The 18,101-nt window shown below is 37.5% G+C and overlaps 2 protein-coding genes across 3 annotated transcripts in view; one reads left to right on the top strand and one right to left on the bottom strand.

Moving 5' to 3' along the window:
• COG5 (component of oligomeric golgi complex 5) overlaps positions 1-1,487 on the bottom strand; it is a 320,495-nt gene extending 319,008 nt beyond the window's left edge. For both annotated transcript variants that reach the window (XM_045494456.1, XM_045494455.1), the window contains exon 1: positions 1,375-1,487. In XM_045494456.1, coding sequence (XP_045350412.1) covers positions 1,375-1,468 — 94 coding nt within the window. In that variant the 5' untranslated portion in view covers positions 1,469-1,487. The remainder of the gene's footprint in view (positions 1-1,374) is intronic.
• Positions 1,488-1,641: 154 nt separating this feature from the next.
• Positions 1,642-17,862, top strand: DUS4L (dihydrouridine synthase 4 like). The gene is made up of 7 exons (XM_045494463.1): positions 1,642-1,756; positions 6,565-6,701; positions 10,950-11,071; positions 14,235-14,352; positions 15,405-15,527; positions 16,304-16,530; positions 17,322-17,862. Exons 2-7 carry the CDS (start codon positions 6,586-6,588, stop codon positions 17,567-17,569), a joined length of 954 nt encoding a protein of 317 aa, XP_045350419.1. The 5' UTR covers positions 1,642-1,756; positions 6,565-6,585; the 3' UTR covers positions 17,570-17,862.
• Positions 17,863-18,101: the final 239 nt, after the last annotated feature.

Genomic DNA, 18,101 nt, shown 5'->3' with positions numbered 1-18,101 from the left:
CTGGGGAAGTTCTATTTATACTTCACAAACAATTCCATCTAGAAAGCCTTTCCTGACACTCCCCTAACCACTCCCAGTTATCCTCCTCTTCTGCATTGTTTGACTTTATACACAATTCTGCTACCCTAAAAACACTACTTTATAATGCTTAACTTTATAGCTTTACAAGACTATTTCCCCTACTAAAATGGTAAGCTGCTTGAGGGGGGGGGGGGATTGCACATATGTTAGAAGTTCAAAACGTGGTTGAACGGAATTTAAGATACAATGATGTATTGGACAGAGATCCTAACCTAGAGAATCTAACACATCCTAATTCAGAAAACCACCTCCTTAGTAAGTTTTGACAAAAGTATATAAATTTTCAGAAGACAAGTAATTGAGGACAATAATAAAATATACAACACGCAGAGAAAATAATTTAGGCTGTTCGTTCGTTTATAACCTACTTTGGCTTATTGTGATGTTCAATTAAAAATACTTATTTTGCACCTACTGTACGAAAGGTACTGTTTCTAACACCGTGGAATATAAAAAGTGGTTCTACAATGCTGTAGAAGAGGATAAGTATACAAATTATTTTAATACAGGGTAGAACGTGAAGGCCATTAGGGAAGAAAATTAAGAACAGATGAGAAGGGTCTTAGACATTTGAATTTTATTCTAAAGAATAAGAAACTTGCGGCGTGTTAACGGAATTAAAACAATTTAATGTGCCTTTCAAACGCACTATATTTATTTCCCGGGGTTTTCTTCTGTCCAAAACTATCAATGAATTTCTATATTCAATACATATGGTTAATCCCAGCCTGAACTAATGCTCTGAACTCTCCCCCGTGTATGGTTATGGACAAACGCCTTGTAAAAAACAAACAAGCCTGCAAGTGAGCCACCTGTGTCATCCAAGAATTTGTTAAAGGATGCTTCCGACACTACTTAAAAAGGAGGCCCTCTTACAGTAAAAGCTGTCCTCTATCTGTTCTAGGTCTTTCACTTTTCCTGGGATCCAACGCTTCCTCCTTTCATCAAGAATTGCGGCAGCAGCCAGTAGCTATCAACCTGGGTCACCGGAGTACGGCAGGGTCCCAGGACTTCAGGGAAACCTCGGGCTCATGAAGGGTAGAGTTGAAATGAGAAGCAACCAGAAACCAGGAGTCCCCTGCACACCCGGAAGGGAAGGGGACATCAAGTCTGTGGAAACACAGGTTTGCGAGGCTATACCACCCAGACGCCAGGGGGCCGGGCGGGGGGGAGTGGTCACGTCGAGACCGGAAAACTTTCTGCAAAGCGACGGGTTGAGTCCACCACCCGGGCCCAGATGCGGAGCAGGACAGTCCCCTAGCCACACCACCCAGCGAGACCCAGACTCCTTACCGTCCTGCAAAAGCTCCCGGACTGTCGCTGCCGCCGCCCCAGAGCTCAGAACCCCTTGGCCAGCCACAGCGACGCCGCCGTCACCACCTTCCATGTTGGCAGGTGCCGGGGTGATGGCGTCAGCTGCCGGCCCGCCCCGCCCAGGTGATGACGTACAACGTCTGCGCCGCCCGCTCCGCCCGGCCCGCGGCTCTTGGCTGGCTTGGAGAATCAGCTAAGCGGCCGCAGCTGGACGAACACCGGCTGGGAGCAGCGTGGGTCCCGGAGCTGGCGGGCACCCAAGGCCCGGCGCTCGAGGGAAGCCGAGGCCGCGGGGTTGGCGCCGCGCACCTTCTCTCGTCGCACTCCTGGGGCTGGCATCGTTCCCCCGGTTGAAGAAAAGGTGGGCTCCGGAACCTTGCTGTAGCGTATGCAAGTATTTAACCTAACAACCGGGGCCTCTCGGTGGAGGCTGGACAGAAGAGCGGAGGTTTCTGGGAGTTTCTCTTGCACTCCACAAGCACAGCTGGGGAGTTAGTAATTCCCAGCCTTATGTGTCACACGGCTTGGCGCGCTGTCCTGGGGTAAAGGCTGGAGGGAAAGCTTAGGAAGGAAGTTTGCCTGAAACGAGTAGTGAGGAGTTAGGAAGAGCCAGAGGTCGGTGAAGAAGGAAGACTGAGCCAAGAAAAGACAGACTCCGTTTCTGCCCTCCCGTGAACTTAAACTTTTTCTTCCTCTTCCTCTCCGTTTCAGCCACATGCTATGAGTGATACCAAACTTTTTCCTGTTGCAAACTGATGGATTTTCCAAATCTTAACTATTAGTATTGAAGTTGTCAGGTTAATTCCCGTTATCTTCTCTGCTAATATATCTGCATTATTCATTTAGATTTCTCCCAAGATGAATACTGATAATAGGCCAACCACACTTGTGCAAGAAGGTTATGCATTTCTACATAAAAAAAAAACTAATATAACTTTCTCTGTACACAGGGAACCAGTTTTTCCTAATTCCAGAGCTACATGATTCTCTCGATTCTAACAGTATTTCAAAAAGGTGCTATAACAATATTTTGTGCATTTAATACTCATAACCACTCAGGTGAGCAAGTCTCTTAATATACTGCCTTATGTTTTCTATTTGTCTCAGGTTTTTCCCTGATGTTTTTCGTCTCAGTCACGGTCTGACTAGAATTGTTGGTTCTGAATGGAGGTCACATGAATTGTCAAGGGCGGGATGCTCAGACTCACATTAAATTTCATTATCCATAATACACAAAACTTTTAAGTATTCTTTAATGTTGATGAATAAGTATTCTCTTTGAATTATGAGTTCTTTTTCTTTTCCTTGGCTTTTACGTTGGAAGATTCTAGAAAAGTTACATAATACTCGTTCATTAAGGGAAGAGTTTTGAGTCCCACCTATACACACCTGCATGAGTTTACAAACAAGACCCAATTCCTATCCTGTCCCAAAGGAGCTCATAAGTAAAGCAGAAACCCCTGTGAACAATTGTACCGGGTGCTTTGTAGTTTATGGATTTGTTTATTGCGCTAACTACACATTGAAATCACCTGGAGAGCTTTAAAAACCCACTTATACCTGCATCCTAAGCCCAGAGATTCACATCTAATTGATCTGGGGTATGGTATGAGCATCCTGATTCTTAAAAGCTCCCCAGATAGGAGCATCTGGGTGGCTCACTTGGTTAAGCTTCTGACTTCAGGTCTGGTCATGACCTTACAGTTCATGAGTTCAAGTCCTACTCCGGCTCTGTGCTGACAGCTCAGTGCCTGGAGCCTGCTTCGGATTCTGTGTCTCTCCCTCTGCCCCTCCCCTGCTTGTGCCCTCTCTCTCCCTCTCTCTCTTTCTCAAAAATAAATAAACATTAAAGAAATTTTTTAAAAACCTCCCCAGATTACTCTAATGTACAACCAAGGTTGAAAACTACTGGTTTATTCATTCAGCAAGTAGTGAAGGAGGTCTTTGTGCCATGTGCTGGAACTACCAAGTATGAGTGAGAATGAAATTGTTCTTGCTAAAGTCACTAATGACTTTAGCTCCTATTAGATGGTTTTTAGGCTTTACTTTTCTGTGATGTTTAAGATGCTTATCCCCACCCTCCTTAATACTCTCCCCTCTCTTCAGTTTTTGAATATCACTCTTCAGGTTTATTCTTGCCAGCTCCAGAATTCATCTCTCTGTCTCCTTTTGCATTATTCTTTTTCTCTTTTACTTAAATGTTGGTGCTTCTAAGGATTTCTTGCAAGATACGACACCCTCAAGTATTTTGTCTATGTTTTTAGTTTTAACTTATCACCTAAAGGTTTAAGACCCTCAGTCTATATCCCTAGCTTTTTCCTGAGCTATATCTGTATAAAGTTTTGAGGCATCACCATCTGGAAATCCTATGAGCACCTCAAGTTCAGTGTGCCCAAATATGAACTCATGTTTCCCTGCTAAAACCTATTCCTCCTTCTGGTTTTCTGTCTCATTAATTGGAATTGCCATCCATCTAGCCTCAAAAGCCAAATTGTACACATCATCCTAGAATTCTCTCATACTATGTAACATTCACTGTCCTGAAGTGATTTCCACCTCCTAACTATATTGCCAGTTTATTTTTATTTCTAAATAGCTCCTGAGTGTGTTCTCTTTTCTTATTCCTAGAGTCCCAGGTCAGACATTCATTATGCATTTGGCCTGGTTTACTACAATAGCCTCCTTTCTCATATTTTGCCAAAAGCCCTACCCCATCCAGTGAAATCTTTCTAAGTCAGAAATCATGTCATTTTCCTGTTAAAATGTTTCATTGACAAATAATACAAGGAGAGATGTACAGCCTGTAAAAAAATAATTGCTGTGTATGGAAGTATCTCATGCACATATTAACATGTTGAGCACATACAAAAAATCACCCGTGGAGGTGGAAAAATGGTTTAGAAACAAGACCCTACAGTATAAAATCTAAAAAAATATTAATATAAAGGAATATAAGGCCCATGATTATCTAAACCTCACTTCCTCTCTAGTCTGATCAAATAACACGACTACTAATGGTTCACTGAAAACATCAAGCATTTTCAAGCCTCTGTGGTTCTATGTGTGTTGCTCTCTATAACAGGACAATCCCCCATCTCCCACATATGTCAGCTCAAGTTTTCCCTCTGCCACTGTTGGTGACTCCCCTGCTTTCTCTAGACAATTATTCCCACAACAGTTAAATTGTGTCTAAGCGTATGTATCAGAACTTTTATTTTGTGTAAGTATGTCATACATTTTTAAGGACACAGGAAATGTATTTTCATTTATTTTCCCAGCATGTAGCAGGAGCTTAATATTTGTTAAATTAATCAATACATGTCCATGCCCTCAAAAACTGGAGAAGAAACTGACGTGTTAATACTATGCTCTATAAAAGTAATTACAAGTGCTGGGGCCCCTGGGTGGCTCAGTTGGTTAAGGATCCAACTCTTGATTTTGGCTCAGGTCATGGTCTCACAGTTCATGAAATAAATCCCCAGGTCAGACTCTGCACTGACAGTATAGTGCCTGCTTGAGATTCTCTCTCTCCATCTCACTGTCCCTCGCTCACGCTCTCTCTCTCTCTTTCAAAATAAATAAAAAGTAATTACAAGTGTCTATGATAACAGGAGAGCCTAGGGTGCAGTGGGTAAGTAAGATCAACCCTGTCTGGGATTCAGAGGAGATTATCAGAGTTATCAAGATGGGAGACTATAAGTACACAGACTGGGCAGTGAAGATATGCTCAAGATTTAATTGAAAGTACTACTTGGTTGACACACTTGTGGGAGATGAAGAAGCAAAGGATGATAAGCCCCAGGTTTCTGACTTGAATGAGCAGGGGTGGCATAACCTGGATATGAAATGCAAGAGAGAAGATGTTCATAAAAAGGAACTGCCTTTTTGTTGCTTATGTTTTACCTGTGTGTGTGGACCTACATTGTTCTAATCATAATTTTTATTTTTAAAAAAGAGATAAGCTAGTAACTTTGTTAAGTCAGACTGAGCAGTGATCAGTAAAAGTAGTTTATTTTAACTATACATTCTACCTCAAGAAATTGAGGGGCACCTGGGTGGCTCAGTCAGTTGAGCATCTGACTTTGGTTCAGGTCATGATCTCGCAGTTTGTGGGTTCAAGCCCTGCATTGGACGCTGTGCTGACAGCTCAGAGCCTGGTGCCTGCTTCAGATTCAGTGTCTCCCTTGCTCTCTGCCCTTCCCCCCCACCTCCTGCTCTCTCTCTCTCTCTCTCTTTCTCTCACAAAAATAAATACACATTAAAAAAACTGAAATTATTAGGTTATAACAATATTTTCTGGATTAGCTATATTTTCTGGTTGAGCAATTAGACCTTCCTAAAGTTTGCCCATATCTGTTGCTAAGTAATTAAGGCCAGAAACTGAAATATGGAAAGCAGCCAACACTATATAATGATAGGATTTTAGATATAACAACTTTAGCAACACTTATGAACTACCTAATTTAATCACTTGTGCCTCTTTGGGTATAAAAGTGATTTACTATGGAATTATCTGATTATAATTGAAATTTTGGCTAGATGATACCACATTTAATTTTTTTTTAGTAAAGGTTGGTTTGCCTTCTGATTCAGAATAGGATTTGTGAATAAGAATAAACCTCAAACAGACCAGTAAATCTTTTGAAACACTACTTAAAGTTGTTCAGTTAATGCCACTTAGCTTTCCCGTATAAAACAAGGTATTTCAAAGTGCCAGGCATATACATATGAAATTATTCAAATTAAATTTTTTTTCTGGTTTGTAATACCAAACAAAGCAACATGGGAAATTTAAAATGTTACACGAAAAACCATGGTATCCTAAGAAAAACCCTTGTATTTTTCCACATCTTGAGCATTTATTAATTTGAGCAGAAAATGTTACTTTAGTGTGTTAAGTATAGAACTTGAAATTGTTAGCGTTTGACACGAACAAGCATAATTTGTACTGAATATATAAACGTGATGATTTCATAGTGTACTAAAAACTGTCAGTGACTTAGAGACAGGATTCTGTAGTATCCTATTTGATAGTGTGAAAAGAAGCTAAAAAGATTCCTGAGCCCACAAAGCCTGACGAAAAATATATATTCTTGGCAATTGAAATTGTTAAAATGATGGGAATTCATCTAATGAAAGTAATTTTTCTCTATGCAAACTGTCTTTCAGATTTGAGACAAATCTATATTCATGAAGAGTGACTGCATACGAAACACAATATGTCAAGAAAGAAAAAGAGATCCAATAGAAATGTTTCATTCTGGGCAGCTGGTGAAAGTCTGTGCTCCAATGGTTCGGTATTCAAAGTAAGTATTATTAAATGGTTAAAGAACTAAGATTTGATTTCCTTCTTATGCTCTGACTTTTAAAGTTAAGACCACCCCACCACATTAGGATCATCAAACACCTAGCTTTGAAATCATGATCTAGGCTTGGGTGCTGGTGTTATCGTTTACCTGTTATGTGTGGGGCCCCAAGTAAACAATTAACCCCTTCAAACCTCACTTTTTATATCTATAGATAAAGGTAGTGCTTGTAACTCCCACCTATAAACATATAGTGAATATTAGATAAAAGAATATTAAGTAAATATAAACATTCATACAGAGGTTTTTGTTTGAATACAAGACTTTATGTCTAAGACAAATCCCTACAACTACATTGCTGGGGGTCATGGGGTAACTATATGTTTAGTTTTTTAAGAAACTGCCAAATTTTCCAGAGTGTCTATCCTGTTTCACACTTCCATCAACAGCGTATGAGGGATCTAGTTTTTCCTCATCCTCACCAACTTTTAATAATCCTCAGCATACTTTTTATTTTAGCCATATGATAGGTGTGTAGTGATATCTCACTATGGTTTTAATATCCATTTCCCTTACAGGTAGTGATGTTGAAAATGTTTTCCTGTGTTGACTTACCATCTGTATATTGCTAAAGAAATGTTTCTTTATGTCTTTGGCCAATAGTCTAATAGGATTGTTTGCTTTTTTACTACTGAGTCAGTCTTTAAAATTTTTTTCAATTGTGGTAAATTCAACTTAAAATTTACCATTTTAAACATTTATAAGTTTACAATTCAGTCATATTAAATGCATACACATTGTCATAAAACTCTTCATTTAAAAAAACTGAAACTCTACATCCAGTAAACAATAGCTCTTTATTTCCACCCCCCCCCCCGCCCCCCCCATCCCCTGGCAACCATCATTCTACTTTATCTCTCTTTGAATTTGACTACTCTAGGTACCTCATATAAGTGGAATCATACAATAGTTCTTTTTCTGAGACTGGCTTATCTCACTTAGCATAATATCCTAAAGGTTCATCCATGTTGGCATATATCAGAATTTCGTTCTTTTTTTAAGGATGAATGCAATTCCATTGTATGCATATACTACGTTTTATATATGCATTGATGCATGCTTGGGTTGCTTCCATCTTTTGGCTATTGCAAATAATATTGCTGTGAACATGGATGTATAAATATGTCTTTCAGTTCTTTTGGGTATATGCCCAGAAGAGAGTGCTGGATCATATGACAATTCTATTTTCAGTTTTTTAAGGAACTGCTGTATTATTTTTCATTTTTACATTCCCACCAGCAGTATATAAGAATTCTGATTCCTCAACATCCTCACCAATTCTTATATCGTTTATTTATTTTTACTGTAGCCGTCCTAATGGATGTGAAGTATCCTACCGTAGTTTTATATTTCCCTAATGATGTTTAGCACTTTTTCATGTGATTATTGGCCATATATATATATATATATATATATATATATATATATATATATATCTTCTTTGGAGAAATGTCTACTCAAGCCTTTTGTCCATTTTTATATCAGGTTTTTGTTGTTGAGTTTTTGTTTACTACTGAGGTTTGAGAGTTATCTATATATTCTAGATACTGTTACTGTGTCAGATATGTGATTTGCAAATATTTTCTTCCAGTATGTAGCTTGTCTTTTCATCCTCTTAACAGAGTCTTTTGCAGAGCAAAAGTTTTTTTTTTTTAATAATTTAGTCTAATTTATCAGTTTTTCCTTTTGAAAATTGTGCTTTTGGTGTCAAATGTAAGAAAACTTTGTGTAGCTCTTGATCCTAAAGATTTTCTCCTAGTTTTTTTCCCCAGAGTCTTGTTTTTTTGTTTTACGTTTAAGTCCATAATCGATTTTTACTTAATTTTTTATAAGTGTGAGGCTTAGGTTTAGGGTTGTTTTGTTGAGTTTTTGGGGGTATTTTTTGTTTTGTTTCTTTACCTGTGGATGTCTAATTGCTTCAGCAACATTTGGTGAAAGGCTTTCTTTCCAGTATTAAATGTTTTTTTGCATCTTTGTCAAAAATCATTTGGGCAGGAGCATCTGGGTGGCTCAGTCATTTGAGCCTCCTTCTCTTGATTTTGGCTCAGGTCATCATCCCAGGGTTGTGAAATCAAGCCCCGTGTCCGCTTCCACGCTGAGCATGAGATACAGCCTGCTTAGGATTTTCTCTCTCTCCTCTCTTGCTCTCTCAAATTTAAAAAAAAAAAAAAAAAAGTCATGTGTTTTTTATCTGCATTCCCTATTCTATTCTATGATCTATGTGTCTGTTTCTCCACCAATACTACACAATCTTGATTACTGTAGCCATTTAATTAATAAAAGTTGGGTAGACTGATTCCTTCCATTTATATGTCTTCCTGAATATTGTTTTAGCTATTCTAGTTCCTTTGCCTTTCCAGATAAATTTCAATATGATCTTGTCTTTATCTACAAAATATCTTGCTGGAATTCCCAGAATTTTTTTAAATTTTTTTTCTTGTTTATTTATTTTTGAGAGAAAGACCGAGCATGAGCAGGGGAGGGGCAGAGAGAGAGAGAGAGAGGGAGACACAGAATCCAAAGCAGGCTCCAGGCTCTGAGCTGTCAGCACAGAGCCCAATACGGGACTTGAACTCACAAACTGCGAAATTACGACCTGAGCCAAAGTCAGATGTTTAATCGACTGAGCCACCCAGGTGCCCCTGCCTTGTTCTTGATCAAGAGGATATTTGTTCTATTTTTCACCTTTAAGTATGCTAGCAGTAGGAGGTTTTGTGGATGCTCTTTATCAAGTTGAGAAAGTGCCTTTCTATTCCTGTTTTCCTGAGGGTTTTTTTTTAATCATGAATATTATTTTGTCAAATGCTTTTTCTGCATTGATTGATATAATCATGTGATTTTCTTTTAGCCTTTTAATGTGGTAGATTATGTAGATTGATTCTGAATATTGAACCTTCTGTTTTAACTTTTTTTTTTCCCCCGACATCACTATAGCAGGAAAGGAATAAGAAAGCACTACCTCATTACTGTGGTATGAAAGTAGAAGTCCAGATTCCCTATTTGGTCTCCTTTGACATTCTGGGGACAAAGTGTCATTATTGCTGAGGTTGAGGGGTGGTGTCAGAGTTCCAGCTCACCGTGGAGAGGGGAGCTTGATAACTGCTCTGCTACGTTGAAAGGCATAGCCCCTTCACTAAGCATCCTTTGATACTACTTGAGACTGGGAAGGGAGAAAGTTAAAGTTACCTGCCAGAAAGTATTAAAGTCCAGCTCCCTACCTGGCCTTCTCTGACACACTATGGAAGGAGGGGTGTTGGAGCATCTTACTGCACAGCCTTGGAGAGGTAAAAGTCTAAGCTCTCCGCTCAACCTTTGCTTCTAGAGGTGGGGCCACGGCTTTGTCTCTGGTGTTTGGCTGGAGTAGAGCCATCATTCTCTAAAATTGTTCTGTCTTGCTAGGCTTCCCCATTTCCTAGTCCTTTGGTTAGAGAGAGCTGACTTTTGTGGGGCTCTTTTTGTCTGCACTCGTTGGTATTTCCAGGTTGCCAGCTTCTTCAAGTCCAAATCTGGGATATTTGAGGCCAAAAGGAAACCCAGAGAACTTACCACTGTTTTTCCTCAGGTCCCATGGTTATTAGCCTGTCTGCTGTCTTCTCTCCACCTTTCGGAGTTTTCTAATATTTGTTTTATATATAATATACTGAGCAGTGTTAAAAAAAATTTCAACTGAGTAAATTTGAAGCTCTCACTGGCTTTATTAAGCAGTTCATGAATCAGACAGCATCCCACTTAACAAGTAGGAGGTGCTCCGTGGAGTTGTACTAAATGGGAGGTTTTTACGGGAAGGAGGGTGGAACAAGAAGTTATTAGCAAGAGAAGAGAAAGGATTGGTTCAGGCCAATCTTTGAGTGAGGAAGGGAACAACAGCATTGTTTGTTTGTTTGTTTGTTTGTTTGTTTATCATAGAGATTACCTTACTATTGCTGATCAAGCAATTTCAGGTTAACTTTTAAAAGGTCACATTCCTGGGATAGGTTGAAACTGTAAGTTTTGGTTTGCTGTCATGGGGGGCAAATGACTCCAACTTCGGCTTTCTTTTTCACAGCAAGAATGGGGAAAAGTATATCTATTCTATCCTTTAAAGGCAGAACTTTCTTCTAATAAATATTTAATAATTAAATTAAATTTGGGCGTACATATGATTATGGTGTTTTCAAAATGCCTAATTATAGTCTTGTATGCTCACAGGTTGGCTTTTAGAACACTAGTAAGAAGATACAGTTGTGATCTGTGTTATACACCAATGATAGTTGCTGCTGATTTTGTCAAATCTATAAAAGCCAGAGACAGCGAATTTACTACAAACCAAGGTATGTGGGGGCGCCTTGGTGGTTCAGTCAGTTAAGCGTCCAACTTCAGCTCAGGTCACGGTCTCACGGTCCGTGAGTTTGAGCCCCGCGTCGGGCTCTGGGCTGATGGCTTAGAGCCTGGAGCCTGCTTCTGGTTCTGTGTCTCCGTCTCTCTCTGCCCCTCCCCCGTTCATACTCTGTCTCTCTCTGTCTCAAAAATAAATAAACGTTAAAAAAAAAAAAAAAAAAACATTAAAAAAAAAAAAAACCAAGGTATGTGAAACCCAGAGTTTGCTGACTTTATAAGACTTAAAAAGTAAAAAATCTTGTCTAATCAGAAACAACACAATTCAGAGATTTTATTTTTAAATCTTTTAGTTTTTTAAGTATGTTTTTATTCAGTGTCTTGTAAACTATGGACAATATATCTAAGTGTGAGGTCAGCCTTCCTTAGGTCCCCATTCTCTCAGTTGAGCTATTAGGTTCCTATTTCACTGCCTCCAGTCTTGCCCCATTCCAAACCAACCTCCAAATAGCCCAAAGTGATCTTTGTAGAATGTAAATTTGATCACATCTCTATCCTGCTTAAAATCCTTCTTAGACCTCTCAGTGGCCTAAAGCAGTGGTTCTCAAAGAGTAATGGCCCACACCAGCAGCAGCAGCATCATTTGGAAACTTGTTAGAAATAGAAATTTTCGGGGTACCTGGGTGGTTCAGTCTACTGAGCTTTCAGCTCTTGGTGTCAGCTCAGGTCTTGATCTCAGGGTCATGAGTTCAAGCTCCAGCATGGAGCCTACTTAAAGAAAGAGAGAGAGAGAAGAAAAGAAAAAAGAAAAGAAAAGGAAGGAAAGAAAGAAGAATAAAGAAAGAAAGAAAAGAAAAGCCCCAGGCCCACTGAATCAGAAATTCTGGGTATGTGGTCCAGCAATCTTTTTTAAAAAGCCCTCCAGGTGATCCTGAGGAAAGATTAACAACCAGTGGCCTAAAGAGTAAAATTCCAGTGCCTGTCAGGGTGTTTGGCTGGCCCTATTGGTAGAGTATGGACTCCTGATCTCAGGGTGGTGAGTCTGAGCCCCAGGTTAGGTGGGTAGAGATTACTTTAAAAAAAAATCCTGACACCTGTGAATAATGTATAACATTCCACATGATCCAGCCTCTGAATACACCTTTGCAGCTTTATGTTCCATTAGTTTCTCTCCACATCCCACCAACTTTATTCTTTAAAAATACTAACTTAAGTCCCTGAATATGCCCCATCCTCTCATACTTCTCTACCTAGAATATCCTTTTCTCAGCCATGCCTGTCCCCCAGATCCAGAGCTGTCTGGCAAACGACACTACATGCTTCTTAATCCAGCTCTCAAAGTTTTTGGCCAAGCAGCTTGCCTGATCACCCTCCACTCTTGTCCTCTGTTAAATACAGACTCTGTGTTGTACTTAATCCTACTGTATTACAATTTCCTCTTTGTAGGCCTGTTTCTCATCCACTAGACTATGGGCTCCATGAAGTCTGAAATTATCTCTCATTGATTTGTATCCTTAGCTTCTAGCCCTGTGTTGAAAATATATTAGACCAATAAACAATTATTAAATTGAAATTCTATAACTCTCTCTGAGTTATAAAAAGAAAAACATCCTATATCCTCAGGGAAAAGCAAATTCTCCTATCTTGTAATAGTCCTGTAAATCAGTGAATTGCCATAGAAATTCCAAATCAGTGGGCGGCGCCTGCGTGGATCAGTCAGTTAGGTCCCCACTCATGCTCTGTCTCTCTCTGTATCTCAAAAGTAAATGTTAAAAAAAAAAAAATTCCAAATCAGTGGAACAAGGGTGACGCTCAGAAATCTGCATTTTGTCAAACACTCAGTGAATCTCATATAGGTAGTCCTCAAAAGAACTTTAGAAAAATTAAAATACATTTATGCAGAGTTTATAACACTAACCCAAAAAAAGATGATAAAAATATGTCCTTTAAAACCTAGGAAAAGATCTAACACATTTGCTATATTAAAACGTAAACTTTTATATGTAAGAAAGGAGCATGCACGTACTCAGACAAACCAAAACCTGGGGAAGATATTTATAATTTTTACAATAGATACTCATAATTTTAGAGCTGATTTCTTTTGTTTTATAAAAGAATAATTGAAAAATGAGGAACAAAAGGGGCACCTTGGTGGCTCAGTCAGTTCAGTTAAGCATCCAACTTCAGCTCAGGTCATGATCTCATGGTTTGTGAGTTCGAGCCCTGCATCGGACTTGTGCTGACAGCTCAGAGCCTGGAGCCGCCTTTGGATTCTGTGTCTCCCTCGCTCTGTGCCCCTCCCCCACTCATGATGTCTCTCTCTCTCTCTCTCTCTCTCATAAATAAATAAATAAATAAACCAAAAAAAAATTTTAAAGAAAATGAGGAACAATGAAAAGAAAAATTACACATAGAAAAATAGACAAAGACTATGTAGAAAGAGCCTACAAATAAAAATACACACTGTTGTTTATACAATGTAGACTATGTTTGTAAGGAAACAAGAACTTTCATCCATAGCATTGTGCATCTATATTGTTAAACTCTTTTGAAAGAAAACTTTGTAATGTCTATCAAAATGTTAGATGCCTATCCAGCAGTTACATTCATGGGAATTTACCCGATGAATATACTCAGAGTAGCATGTATGTAATAGGTTCTCATCATAGCATTGTTTGCAAAAGCCACAAATGAAAAACAATATAGAAGAACACCTTATGGTTCATCCATACAGAAGAATATGCTACTAAAAAGAAAATAGGTCTAAGTACAGCTCCCAGATACATTAGGGGATTAAAAAAAAGTAGGCATAGAAATGTGTATAGCATGTTCACGTTTGTTTAAATTTTACAGGTATACATAAAATTGTTCTGGAATACAATTAACTAATTCTCACCTTTGGAAATGGGATGTTTGTCAAGAGTGTTATAGTTTTCATTTTATCAAATTTTATACTGTTTGAATTTGTACTAAATGTAAATTATTTTTAATTTAAAATGTTTAAAATTAGTTTAATGCTATCTTGTTTCAACAGATGCTTTTTAGGCTAAATGTAGTTACGTTATTCCGTACAAACATGAAGAGTTTGGTGGTGTGTGTGTGTGTGCGTGCGCGTGCACATTTCTGTGAATTTTGATGTTGAGCTATTTGTTTTATCAGGTGATTGCCCATTGATTGTTCAGTTCGCTGCTAATGATGCAAGACTTTTATCTGATGCTGCTCTTATAGTCTGCCCTTACGCGAATGGAATAGACATTAACTGTGGTTGCCCTCAGAGGTAAAGCTCAAAGAAGTTGGAAGAATTTTCAAAAAAAATTAGAAAAAAACTATGTGAACATGGTAAACGATGTCTCCAATTTTCCAAGAATTAGAAAGTAAAGAAAATAGAGTTAAAGCACTTGAGCTCCAAATAAGAAGAAAAAATAAAGGAAGATAATTTAGGAACATATATATGCAAAGGTATTTTCTGATGCCTTAAACAATATATAGACCTTTGATAAGTTTTGTCTCACCTCACACTAGAATTTTTTCTATGTGTAGGTCTGCCTCAAACATCATCCATAAGTAGTTATATAAGACTTGAACATTTATGGTCCTCCCTAACATGAATTTTTACTGCCATGTCAAACAAGAAACTATGATTCTATGATTTGAGAGATGGCCACTTGTTTTCTCCTAATTAATTTGCTCTATAAGAATACCTTCTTATAATTACCTTTCCTTTCTATACCATAGTTATTTGGTTGAGTCTAACTGGGTATTGATGCGATGCTTAATTTGACAACAATATCCCTGTGTTCTTGGCACTGTATTAGACTATCTGTCAATAATTCAAAATATGTCCAAAGAATAAAATCAAGGTTTTAAGTACATCATAATCCAAACCAGATTAGACATATTTGTATACTCATTAGGAGAGTTAAATAAGCTGTTTAGTGGTACTGGAATGCTGTCAGCGAAAAATATCTTTCTATTATTAAGATTAATAAAATGTCTTGTTATGTATAATAAACATCAAATTTGGAATTTTAAAAATCTGAAGTAATTGCAATTAATTACAAATACCTAAGTCTGTTTTGGTTGAATGAATTTTAATTTAATTTTCTCACTTGCCAATGAAAACCATTTTTCCTAAGTACTTTTTGATCTGGGAACATGCTTTCCTTATCTCATATTGATCCACTTTAAAATGTTGGATCTATGAATTATAAAAATCTGATTCCATTCCAGGTTGCTAAGGTAGAGAAATAGATGCATTTACAGTGCTTTTAGAATTCTGTCTTCTCTTCCAGCTATTTACAGTTCATTTGATATGTCTGCTTTATAAAGGTGGGCAATGGCAGAAGGTTATGGAGCTTGCTTAATAAACAAGCCAGAGGTTGTTCGAGATATGGTGAAACAAGTAAGAAATCAAGTGGAAAATCCCAGATTTTCAGTATCTATTAAAATAAGGTAAAGACAATATTTCAAACTATTAACAAGATAGTCCATTACTTAGAAAATAAAAATATATTCCTTTTGTCTAAGAGTATAGGGGTATCCATCCTTAATAAATTGGTAGTTTATGTATGGAAGTGTTGAAACAGGACATTTAGTAAATGAATGTGTACCATAATTTTTATTTATAAAGAGAACAACTTCCTTTTTGTATTTTTTAATAGAAAATAAAACCTCCCTTTATTATTAAAAACTTTCCCTTAGAGGAAACTGTCAATTTTTTTCACATACTGCTTAATTAATAATGCTAAGAAACATTCCTGGTACCAAGAATAGAAAAAACAGTAATAATATTTGCATGAAAATTTCACAATGAAAAGAAAATAAGGCAGGAATCAGTCTTTTGGTGAAAAGTTAAGAACATTTCATAATAATGTATTCTATTCTCCCACTTGTGGTTTGGAGCATACACAGCAGATATTAGGGTACCATCTTCCAATTCCTCCATGACAGTCTTGGATGACTTTTTCAGTTATCAAAGCTAAAAGGGGGAAGGAGTAGGTAAGGTAAAATTTATTTGTCATCCTATTGTTGCCAATAGTGAAATAGCTAAATTTGAGGTCTAAAGTGGGAACTGATCTCTGAACAAAGCCTTTCTAATAGTAGCAGGTAGTGATAATATAACAAAGTTAACTAAATAATGTATCAGATGAAATCTTTTATCTAGCGTATTAGTTTTAGCATTAAGATTTGTGTGCTGTGAATAGACTGATTTAATTTTGAAATTATAGGATCCATGATGACCTTACAAGAACTGTAGATCTTTGTCGAAAGGCTGAGGCAACAGGAGTTTCTTGGATTACAGTCCATGGAAGAACTGTTGAAGAAAGACATCAGCCAGTTCACTATGAGGCCATTAAAATAATTAAGGAAAATATGTCTATACCTGTAATTGCTAATGGAGATATCAGAAGCTTAAAAGAAGCAGAAAATGTGTGGCATATTACTGGGACAGATGGTAAGAAATAAGTACCTGAGCTTTTTGTCTTTTAATTACCAAAAAAAAAAAAAGTAGGCATAGGAGAGTAATGTTAATGTGAGTTTTCATTATTTGTCTTTAAAATGGAGCCGTAATAGCAGAATCGCACAGCAGAAGCATGCTGGGCCCATAAAATGGAGCCATATTTTCCTCTTGTACTGATTTAAGCTAAATCATTTATTAACTCTTCTACTTAGAAACAGTAGATTGTTTTAACTGGGGTAAATTAAGTCAGTTACTTTTCTGCCACCATCGTATCCAATGAGTGACCAGTTAAGGCTATCTGGAAGATAGCCTATTAATAAAATAGAACATCTGGAATCGAAATGAGAATTAGTGAACACCAAGTTGTTATAGGAGCCAAAGGCACATACAACGACATAGTTTTATTACTCCCTTAAATTATTGGCATACCAAGGCCTGTGATAACTATTGCTAGATGGGAGAATGCAGATAAACCTAACTTTAAGCATACCCAATTTATGACAATCCGGATTAACCACCCCCCCCCCAAAAAAAACCCTAGAGACTAAGCGTTTAATATAAAAGTCTTAAAAAAGATTTTTTTTATTTCTTGTAAGCACGTTCAAACGTTCTTGACTTACAAACATATAAAATTGTTTTATAATTTAATTAGACTAATATACGGGTATTGAGAAACCTTGTAATAATACTTTATTTTTCAGTATTCTCAGTTTGTTTCATTAGGTTTGACCTTATAACCATGAGTTCTTCATGTGTGGACAAATGTGATGTGCTTTAATTCATAGGTGTGATGGTTGCAAGAGGACTCTTAGCAAACCCGGCCATGTTTGCTGGATATGAAGAAACCCCACTGAAATGCATCTGGGACTGGGTTGACATTGCTCTTGAACTTGGAACTCCTTATATGTGTTTCCATCAACATTTAATGTACATGATGGAAAAGATAACCTCAAGGCAGGAAAAAAGAGTATTTAACGCTTTGTCAAGCACATCAGCAGTCTTAGATTACCTTACAGACCATTATGGGATTTGATTGGACTTCCTAAATTGAAATAATTTATATATATTAAAATAATATATACTAAGTCAGTCTTAGACCCCATCCTAAGAGAGTGTGATTCGATAGATCTATAGGGTGGAACCAAAACTTAATTTTAAAGAAGATCCCAGGTTCAGACATCCTAGTCACCCTTTCAACCACTGACAGATAATTGCTCTGAATCCTATCATGAATTAAAAAAAAAAAAAACTCAGAATTTTTTTTCCTACAGGAATTGTGTTTTTAACATTTTTAAATAAATAAAACTTTTTATTTTAATACTAAAAGTATGACTCCTATAGTGTCTATAAATTAACATGAAGTATATTTTAGTGGAAATAATAAGTACAGAGAAGTGACAGAACAAATACCAACTTCTATATAAAATGAAAAGAAGTAATAAATTCAGTATAGAATTACTTTCAAATTGGAGGGGCATCTGGGTGGCTCAGTCGATCAAGCATCCAGCTTCGGCTCAGGTCATTATCTCACAGCTCTTGAGTTTGAGCCCTGCGTAGGGCTCTGT

This window comes from Leopardus geoffroyi, chromosome A2 (assembly GCF_018350155.1).
Source record: "Leopardus geoffroyi isolate Oge1 chromosome A2, O.geoffroyi_Oge1_pat1.0, whole genome shotgun sequence".
Classification (NCBI taxonomy): Eukaryota; Metazoa; Chordata; class Mammalia; order Carnivora; family Felidae; genus Leopardus; species Leopardus geoffroyi.
This window is presented reverse-complemented; position numbering and strand designations above follow the sequence as displayed.

Bases quoted from the DNA above. Each gene is read 5' to 3' on its own strand.
- DUS4L (XM_045494463.1), top strand. From the start codon at position 6,586: ATGAAGAGTGACTGCATACGAAACACAATATGTCAAGAAAGAAAAAGA. The intron at 15,528-16,303 runs GTAAAGACAATA...TTGAAATTATAG, and splicing joins TCAGTATCTATTAAAATAAG to GATCCATGATGACCTTACAA. The intron at 16,531-17,321 runs GTAAGAAATAAG...TTTAATTCATAG, and splicing joins GCATATTACTGGGACAGATG to GTGTGATGGTTGCAAGAGGA.